At 41.0% G+C, this 10,530-nt stretch overlaps 1 protein-coding gene across 1 annotated transcript in view; it reads left to right on the top strand.

The window, feature by feature from the left end:
• Positions 1-6,089: 6,089 nt before the first annotated feature.
• erbb2 (erb-b2 receptor tyrosine kinase 2) overlaps positions 6,090-10,530 on the top strand; it is a 31,017-nt gene continuing 26,576 nt past the window's right edge. Inside the window, exon 1 of the mRNA XM_066662841.1 lies at positions 6,090-6,340. Within this exon, the coding sequence (XP_066518938.1) occupies positions 6,268-6,340 (73 nt within the window). The 5' untranslated portion in view covers positions 6,090-6,267. The remainder of the gene's footprint in view (positions 6,341-10,530) is intronic.

Genomic DNA, 10,530 nt, shown 5'->3' with positions numbered 1-10,530 from the left:
GCCAGTATATTCAGGAGCTGAGGAAAAATGATTACTCTCCTCATAAATACACTCAGGTAGAATACAAACGAAATATTGCAAATTGCTAGAGAATCTATAAATTACAGTTCATTATTGTAGTCATAACTGTAACAAAGCACATGGAGTGGAGTCAGTTTAAATCAAAGCGCTTCACACTTCAGACAATAAAGACTCATTATAGGCAAAACACACACACACACACACACACAGTGGGCTGGACTGTGGTCAGCATGAGCGTGGGAGGAGGCTGGACAGACTGTGAATGGAGCTTATTCTTCCTCCTCTTCCCTCCATTCTGGTGCTGAAAGGCTGGGATAAAACCATGCTTGTGATAAGTTAGGACAGGAGTTTGGACCAGTTCATAGTCACACCAAGCATCTGGAAAATGGACGTATGTGTGTGTATTTATCTCTCTGCGGGGACATTTAGCTGAGGGATAATGTTTTTTTTTATTATTTTTTTTTTTTTTTTATTTTAATTTTTCATTTTAATCAATGATGTAAAACAAAACCAAGCTGATCGTTGTCAGGTTGGTTGGTGAGGATAAGGTTAGGCTCAAGTTGGCTTCACACAGTACTGCATATGTAACTTATGGGGTCTTATGGGAGGCCGTCTAGGGCAAATACACTGAAACACTTGCGCACACTACATTGAAACACTTGCACACTACACACTGAAACACTTGCGCACACTACATTGAAACACTTGCACACTACACACTGAAACACTTGCGCACACTACATTGAAACACTTGCACACTACACACTGAAACACTTGCGCACACTACATTGAAACACTTGCACACACTACATTGAAACACTTGCACACTACACACTGAAACACTTGCGCACACTACATTGAAACACTTGCACACTACACACTGAAACACTTGCGCACACTACATTGAAACACTTGCACACTACACACTGAAACACTTGCGCACACTACATTGAAACACTTGCGCACACTACATTGAAACACTTGCGCACACTACACTGAAACACTTGCGCACACTACATTGAAACACTTGTGCACACTACATTGAAACACTTGCGCATACTACACTGAGACACTTGCACACTTGTCGATCAATTCCAAAAATGGAAGCGATTCTTTGCCAATTAAATCCCAGATTTAGGCAGTGGATAATCTGGTCTGCTGTTAAATCATACCGTGGGCGACCGGACGTGCCACTGGAAGTTGTTGGAGGAATTATGAGAATATTGTTGCCTTGATGTCTTTGGCCCGGAGATTGTTGTAAAATGAGAATTAGACACTGATATAAAGACTCCAAAAGAGTCGTGCATTCTCTCACCACAGGCCCTTCTCTGCGCCCAACTACACGTATGATGGACTGAATGGTTCTTGTGTGGTGCTCCAGTTCAGTGTAGTGTCTGTGTAGCGGGTCATCTTGTATGGATTCCACACAACGCAGGACATCACGCAAAATATTACGGATATCCTCACTGTTACCAGAAATACGCAATGGCTGATCAAATATGAAAAGACTAATAAAAAATAATAAGAACAAATGTTTGTTCATCTCTGAAAAGACACAGAGCACAGGAATTAGTCATAAAAGATTGTACCCTGTGCTACACAGCTGAGCCTAATAAATAAATAAATAAATAAATAAAATATTCTGACTCTGAATCTAAGTTTTTGTTTAAATTCTAAACATTATTGTGTAAACTATGAGAGGCCGTCTAGGGCAAATACACACTGAAACACTTGCACACTACATTGAAACACTTGCGCACACTACACTGAAACACTTGCGCACACTACATTGAAACACTTGCGCACACTACACTGAAACACTTGCGCACACTACATTGAAACACTTGCGCACACTACACTGAAACACTTGCGCACACTACATTGAAACACTTGCGCACACTACATTGAAACACTTGCGCACACTACACTGAAACACTTGCGCACACTACACTGAAACACTTGCGCACACTACACTGAAACACTTGCGCACACTACACTGAAACACTTGCGCACACTACACTGAAACACTTGCGCACACTACACTGAAACACTTGCGCACACTACACTGAAACACTTGCGCACACTACACTGAAACACTTGCGCACACTACACTGAAACACTTGCGCACACTACATTGAAACACTTGCGCACACTACACTGAAACACTTGCGCACACTACATTGAAACACTTGCGCACACTACACTGAAACACTTGCGCACACTACACTGAAACACTTGCGCACACTACACTGAAACACTTGCGCACACTACACTGAAACACTTGCGCACACTACACTGAAACACTTGCGCACACTACACTGAGACACTTGCGCACACTACACTGAAACACTTGCGCACACTAAACTGAAACACTTGCGCACACTACACTGAGACACTTGCACACTTGTCGATCAATTCCTTGATGTCTTTGGCCCGGAGATTGTTGTAAAATGAGAATTAGACACTGATATAAAGACTCCAAAAGAGTCGTGCATTCTCTCACCACAGGCCCTTCTCTGCGCCCAACTACACGTATGATGGACTGAATGGTTCTTGTGTGATGCTCCAGTTCAGTGTAGTGTCTGTGTAGCGGGTCATCTTGTATGGATTCCACACAACGCAGGACATCACGCAAAAAATTACGGATATCCTCACTGTTATCAGAAATACGCAATGGCTGATCAAATATGAAAAGACTAATAAAAAATAATAAGAACAAATGTTTGTTCATTTCTGAAAAGACACAGAGCACAGGAATTAGTCGTAAAAGATTGTACCCTGTGCTACACAGCTGAGTGCATCTTCTCTCTCTCTCTCACACACACACACACACGTCATGTTTAATATATATACGAGTGTATGTGAAGTGTAGTGCAAATGTTTCAGTGTGTGTACTGTGCAAGTGTTTCAGTCTAGTGTGCGCAAGTGTCTCAGTGTAGTGTGCGCAAGTGTTTCAGTGTAGTGTGCGCAAGTGTTTCAATGTAGTGTGCGCAAGTGTTTCAGTGTAGTGTGCACAAGGGTTTCAGTGTAGTGTGCGCAAGTGTTTCAGTGTAGTGTGCGCAAGTGTTTCAGTGTAGTGTGCGCAAGTGTTTCAATGTAGTGCGTGCAAGTGTTTCAGTGTAGTGTGCGCAAGTGTTTCAATGTAGTGAGCAAATGTTTCAATGTAGTGCGCAAGTGTTTCAATGTAGTGCGCAAGTGTTTCAATGTAGTGCGCAAGTGTTTCGGTATGTTGTGCAAGTGTTTCAGTGTAGTGTGCGCAAGTGTTTCAATGTAGTGCGTGCAAGTGTTTCAGTGTAGTGTGCGCAAGTGTTTCAATGTAGTGTGCTCAAGTGTTTCAGTGTAGTGTGCGCAAGTGTTTCAGTGTAGTGTGCGCAAGTGTTTCAGTGTAGTGTGCGCAAGTGTTTCAATGTAGTGTGCGCAAGTGTTTCAGTCTAGTGTGCGCAAGTGTCTCAGTGTAGTGTGCGCAAGTGTTTCAGTGTAGTGTGCGCAAGTGTTTCAATGTAGTGCGTGCAAGTGTTTCAGTGTAGTGTGCGCAAGTGTTTCAATGTAGTGTGCGCAAGTGTTTCAGTGTAGTGTGCGCAAGTGTTTCAGTGTAGTGTGCGCAAGTGTTTCAACGTAGTGCGTGCAAGTGTTTCAGTGTAGTGTGCGCAAGTGTTTCAGTGTAGTGTGCGCAAGTGTTTCAATGTAGTACGTGCAAGTGTTTCAGTGTAGTGTGCGCAAGTGTTTCAATGTAGTGAGCAAATGTTTCAATGTAGTGCGCAAATGTTTCAATGTAGTGCGCAAGTGTTTCGGTGTGTTGTGCAAGTGTTTCAGTGTAGTGCGCAAGTGTTTCAGTGTATTTGCCCTAGACGGCCTCCCATAGTAAACTTCATTTATCTGCATCTTCTCTCTCTCTCTCTCACACACACACGTCATGTTTAATACGTCAAGTGTATGTGAAATGTAGTGCAAATGTTTCAGTGTATACTGTGCACGTGTTTCAGTGTAGTGTGCGCAAGTGTTTCAGTATAGTGTGCGCAAGTGTTTCAATGTAGTGCGTGCAAGTGTTTCAGTGTAGTGTGCGCAAGTGTTTCAATGTAGTGTGCGCAAGTGTTTCAGTGTAGTGCGCAAGTGTTTCAATGTAGTGAGCAAATGTTTCAATGTAGTGCGCAAGTGTTTCAATGTAGTGCGCAAGTGTTTCGGTGTGTTGTGCAAGTGTTTCAGAGTAGTGCGCAAGTGTTTCAGTGTATTTGCCCTAGACGGCCTCCCATACAGCTGAGTGCATCTTCTCTCTCTCTCACACACACACACGTCATGTTTAATATATAGACGAGTGTATGTGAAGTGTAGTGCAAATGTTTCAGTGTGTACTGTGCACATGTTTCAGTGTAGTGTGCGCAAGTGTTTCAGTGTAGTGTGCGCAAGTGTTTCAATGTAGTGCGTGCAAGTGTTTCAATGTAGTGCGCGCAAGTGTTTCAATGTAGTGCGCGCAAGTGTTTCAATGTAGTGCGCGCAAGTGTTTCAATGTAGTGCGTGCAAGTGTTTCAATGTAGTGCGCAAGTGTTTCAATGTAGTGAGCAAATGTTTCAATGTAGTGCGCAAGTGTTTCAGTGTGTTGTGCAAGTGTTTCAGTGTAGTGTGCAAATGTTTCAGTGTAGTGCGCAAGTGTTTCAGTGTATTTTCCCTAGATGGCCTCCCATAGGGTCTGTTATTATTATGCAACACTCCAATGTCCTGACGGGATAAAAACAATATGGTGTGTGTTTGCCCCAAACGTCAGACTCGTCGACAAACATGTCCTAAGCCAGGCTTCTCCGGTGTCCAAAAACAATCTGTGCAGCTGCCCGTGAGTAAAGTGACCAGTGAAGCTTTAATTTCCCACTCAATTAACCTAGTGAACATTCACAAAGGAGCCCACAGCTCAGTGGCCAGAGGCAGCGGCTTGAGTCAAACCTAGACTACTGCCTTGTTATTGGCTAATACTGTCTTGTGATTGGCTAATACTGTCTTGTGATTGGCTAATACTGCCCTGTGATTGGCTAATACTCAATCAACATGTCTGGGCGTGGATAATAATTAGTCGTCTACTTTTGGATTGGCTACGTTATGCTTATCTTCCCGCTCTATCATTGGCTAATACAAACCACATTTCATTTCTCAAGTAAAAATAAAATAAAAACAATTTTTTTTTCTTTTTGTTTAAGGCAATGTTCACGATTTTAAACACTTTTCATACAATTCAGAGAATGTTTCCTCACAGTTTGTTAGCTCTTAGCTCTGTTTGCATGCTGTAAATAGGTCCGGTGTTTATACACAGCGCTGGGAAACCAATAAAAGCCTCTTGGCCTCTTTAGCCATTTCTACGTGTTTTGCTGGCATAGGTCACAGCCGAGAAACAGCACCTGAATGCATTTGGACTGTGGAAAGACCTCTGAATATTGAAAAGTATGAAAACAGATAAGGATGCTGTTGTATTTCTGCTCTGTAGTTAAGTAATACTGAGGTGTTTTGCTGTTTCAGAGGTATTAACAAATTTAAGGAGGTTGGCTCCAAATTCAGGAGACCATTAACTTTCCATGAAAGTAAACATAGACTTAAAGTGCTTTAAAACATATACAGCTCAAGTTACAAATATTTTTCTGTGGTAAGTCAAACGATGAATAAACACTTACAGACAAGCACCAAGAATGCCTTAAAAGTGGTGAGCTTATGAATAAACACGAACAGAGTAGGGATTTGTTTTACTTTGAAAACAGCAGTTCCCCGGGATTGCCTATGCTGCCTTTTATATAAAGGATTAGGACTTTTATGGATGCTCCTTCTATACTTAGAACACATGAGACCACTTGTAAAGTATATTTATTAATCACCCATTTCTTGTTGAGGTATTTTAATCATTTATCTATTCCATTTCTCTGATTGACTAGTTTATCTTCTGATGGATAGTGTTTACAGCGGGTGTGAATCACAGCGCAAGAGGGCGTGGATCATTCGTGAGAAGCCCCGCCCCTCCCCTCGGGAGCGCGCCTGCGGGAAGCGCGTTCCCGAGCTGCCAAAGTTGAGCTTACTCACTCCCAGTACGCGCAGGAAGTTGTAGAGATTGGAAACGGTGCGAGAAGGACAACATTGAGCGGAATATACGGCTTAAACTGGATTTCTGAAAGTGGATACCGCTACGTGGAGTAACCGCGGCACTTGAGAGCGCTCTGAGGAGTTTAAGGAGAGTGGGATTATGGACTAATTCGCGGCGGAAAGAGAAAGAGGGAGATGGGGAGAAGAAGTTTTCGGTTGGTGTTGGTGCTGCTGCTCGGGGCCGTGGCCACAGTGGCAGGGAGGGAAGGTGGGTCAAACCGACACATTCCTGAGCTAAATACTCCTCCAAACCTGGGGCCTTTCTCAGAAAGGAGACCCCCACCACATACATAACACACTTATAGTCTACCGACAGTGTTTCCGAGCAAATCCCAGCCTTACTGTGAGTTCCAGAGAATTCTTTTCTCGAGTGTGTCCACAACAAACTGGCTCTGCCACTTTCTGACAGAGAGGGAGAGGGAGAGGGAGAGGGAGAGGGAGAGGAGAGAGAGAGAGAGAGAGAGAGAGAGAGAGAGAGAGAGAGAGAGAGAGAGAGAGAGAGAGAGAGAGAGAGAGAGAGAGAGAGAGAGAGAGAGAGAGAGAGAGAAGACCATAGAGATGACAGACAACCCTCAGAAAAAACCAGTCTTCAGCGGCTGGGGCTTTAGTCATGGGCTGAAATGCTGTCTGTGGGGTTAAATTAGAACCCAAAACTTTAGGCTTGTGATTTAGTGTGGATTTGTATTTGTCTGAACACACAAACTCCCTCAGTTGTGCACCTTCTGAATAGATACATTAGAAACTTTAGTTCTAAGACTTTAGTTATGAACATGGATAACTTTCTGAATTTAAATATTTAGTAAAACCTTTGTTTGAACCCTAAATATAAGCTTTTATATATATAGGCTTATTAAGCATAAATGGTGCTTTAGTATGGATTTGTGCCCTCTGGAAATAATAATAATAATAATAATTAGAAAACATAAAAAAAAAAAATTAAGTGATAAGCTATGGACAGAATGGTAAGCCGCATGTGGTTTAGTTTGGATGCCTTCACTTTCTAAATGAATATTCAGACCTCAGGCTTTAGGCATGAACAAAGAAGAGGTAACAGGGAAACATATGATACAGATTTTTTTATTTGTTATTTTTTGAGATACCTACAATTTGTGAATATATAAGTTTAAGAAGAACAAACCCAATATTTTAATCATGAGAATAAAGATGAATAAATTATAATTTGGAATAAATATCTGCAGATAATCACAGAAAAACCAAGACCAAATTTAAGCCTTGGGTTTTATTCAGAAACATCAGGTAGAATATGGTAACATGGACAGAGAGAGAGAGAGCATGAGAAAAGTGCTTTTTTTTTTAGGGGCGGAAGGAGAGTCTGGCAACATTCACACTGCACCTGCCATCGCTAGGCCATCTCCAACACTGAAATGACATAAAACAAATATTTAGCAATGAGTGAATTCAGTGCAACACAACAAATCACACCGTGACAGTCTTCATCCTGATTTTTCCTCTTAACTTTGTGTACTGTTGTGATTCATGAAAATCTCTCGGCTGATAAGACCTGAGCAGACCAGAGTGCAAACAGCGAAGAGAACGAAACTCGTTGGCCTTGACTGACGTTTCCGAGAAACGCAGATGCTTTAGAGTGGGTTTTGTGTTTCCAAGCCCAGTGCACTGGTTTTTACACTTCCTCACATTTACCTTAAAGGTTTTTGTTTCAAGACAAACACGTCGGTCGAGAGGAGGGACAGTGCAGGTGTGATGTTTTTCTGGAGATCAGGAGTCAGACCTTTTCAAAAATTAACTCAGTGTCTTATCATTGTACATGAAGGAATGACACAAAACAACTGGATATGATTGTTTCCTACCAGTCTTGACTTTTCTGTGGTGTGTCCAAACATTCCTCTGCACAGTCATAGCGCTGACCACTGCAGTAATCATTACGGCTACAGGACGCAGCCTTTTTTGGCCACTGCAGAAGATTCACTGCCTGTTTTAAACATTTATTCCAGAGGTTTGAGAGCCTATAACACATTGGTAATAGCTTTTGAGAAACGTTTAGAGCTGGTTAGGTAATATAAATTGGAAATAATGTATGTGTTGGTGTACTTTTTACACAGAAAAGTAAAAATACAATTTCATCTGGTCAAGCTGGGGACACATTTTAACGACCAGTGTAAACAGAATCCAGTCAGTGTTTATCCATCCAAATTCAGGTTAATGCCAGGTGCAAACAAGCCCTGAGATTTGATATTTTTACCAGTCTGAAAACATTTACTTATTCTCTTTTAAAAATGACCAGGTGAGTTCACTGGAGAACCAAGTCTCCTGAAAGAATTAGAGCTGGTGGTGTAGTTGTGAGATTGATAAGCTTTCCTAAATTGTTAGCTACATTAGCTTTGTAGCTTTAGCGTTAAACAGAGCATGTCTTGGCTTATTGACAGTTTTTAAGGTAAAGGTGAAATGGAGTAAATCAGGATTTGTTTTACCAGACTGTTACTTTGAAATTTGTTATTGTTTTGTGTGAGTTAATTAAAATAGAACTAAACATATTAAAAGCACATGAAGTTCATGAGCATGTTAGGAATGCAAGCGCTTATACGCAACATCTCACACACACACGCGCACACACACCCTGCAGGTTGAGTGGAAGGTGTTTCAAAGGTCGTTAGTTTAAAGGCTCTGCCTAACTGTGTCAGAGTTTTGATTACTCTTGGACAAACCTTGTTCACAGATTTTGTGTGTGTGTGTGTGTTGTTTGCATGCAAGCTATTGAATTAGAAAAGGGGGAAAAAAAACCACTAAAACCTCACTGTGCATTGTGCAGTTAATCTATTATCAGCATGCAGTCAAATGACCAGCTGAGCGTCCTTGAGAAGCTCATCTGTTCAGCGCCATGCTGTGTGAGGTGTTGTTGACTAGGACCAGCCTATAAACTTTGCTTATAATGCATTTTGGCCATTGTTGACACTTTCATCCAGTTTATAACAGTGTGGAGCCATCACTCAGGGAAGTATAACACTGTGGTACTTGAGATATTTACTGAACAGGACTTGTACCATGATATATAAAATATTATTTGAATATTTACGTTGGCAATCAAGCTAGACTGTACCAACTGTAAAGGCTGAAAATGGACAGAGTTAAGAGATATCTTTATTCCAGCATCTGAAAAGCTGTTTAAAACTGTGTGAGAGGGAAAAATCACTGGTAAAAATCAAAGTTCACTATGAGTTGACATCCGGTCAAATACTACACTGTTTATGCAGTGGTTACACACTGGTTGTTTGTGTGTTTGAGTGATCAATAATTTAAAATTAGCCTAAAAATATTTAAAAAATCTGGCTTCCTTATGATTTCGAAGTACTGACAATATAAAATGTTTGAAACAAATTTCAATACAGGCATTATCTGTATAAAAGAATGTGTTCATGGATTTGTGCTACTACAGATGATAATTTTAAGCTCTGACAACAGATAACATAAGCATCTTATCAATGTTTTGTAGCTGCCAATCAGACATTAATCTGGTCTTAGTAGAACATGTTTAGATCATATATAGAGTCATATTACTTCTGTCACTATTGATCTTTTTTACTTTTTACTACTGATTTTTTTTAACTGCCTGAAGAAGGTCGCAAACCCTGGAGCTCTAGTTGGCCATTATTTCACACCTTTATATCAACTATGGACTAACTCCCTCATGCAAACTCTAACCATGAACATTTCAGCTAGTTTTCAGTGTAAAAGTGCGTTGAACAAATGAATGCTAAATTAATATAAAACATTAAAAAGTGTATATATTAAATGATAAACAGGTTATGTGTTAAGCATATGGCAGTAGATTATATCCATTAAATAGTAATATAATATAGTCTAAATGATCTTAATTCACTTGAATTTGGCGAACGTGTAAACAACAGTGTTTGTGAGTGCCTTACGTTCTTCTAAGAGTAATGAAATACAACTGAGTGCTGACAAAGTTCAGGAAGATTTGTGTGATTGGTCAGGGCATTCTCGCTGGACGCTCAGCTGGAGCGTCTGAGGATCGGTCAGCACGCAGTGGGAAATTTCTGGAATTCTTTGCCAAGCTCTTTCCCTGAGTGACGCTGTTGTGTGCTCTGGACAAACAGACCAGAGCTGAACCTGAAACTGTTTGTGTGTTTTTACCCAATAACACCCAACAGCAGAGTAGCTGGAGCTCAAGGTTTTGGGCATAGAATGTACATGCAAAATATGTCTGTCCTTTTTTCTAGATTAATCTTAACTTAGCCCACAGAAAGTTGACAAATTATTATTGTTAGCAGTGAAATTAAAAACATTTAATCATGAAAAGACAGACCTTATTATAGAGAGCCTGAAAATAGCCATCTGTGATGGACTGGTGCCTTGTTCAGGGTGTGTTCCTGCCTTGCACCTAATAAGTCCAGCTCGGGA

This window comes from Hoplias malabaricus, chromosome 3 (assembly GCF_029633855.1).
Source record: "Hoplias malabaricus isolate fHopMal1 chromosome 3, fHopMal1.hap1, whole genome shotgun sequence".
Taxonomy (NCBI): Eukaryota; Metazoa; Chordata; class Actinopteri; order Characiformes; family Erythrinidae; genus Hoplias; species Hoplias malabaricus.
This window is presented reverse-complemented; position numbering and strand designations above follow the sequence as displayed.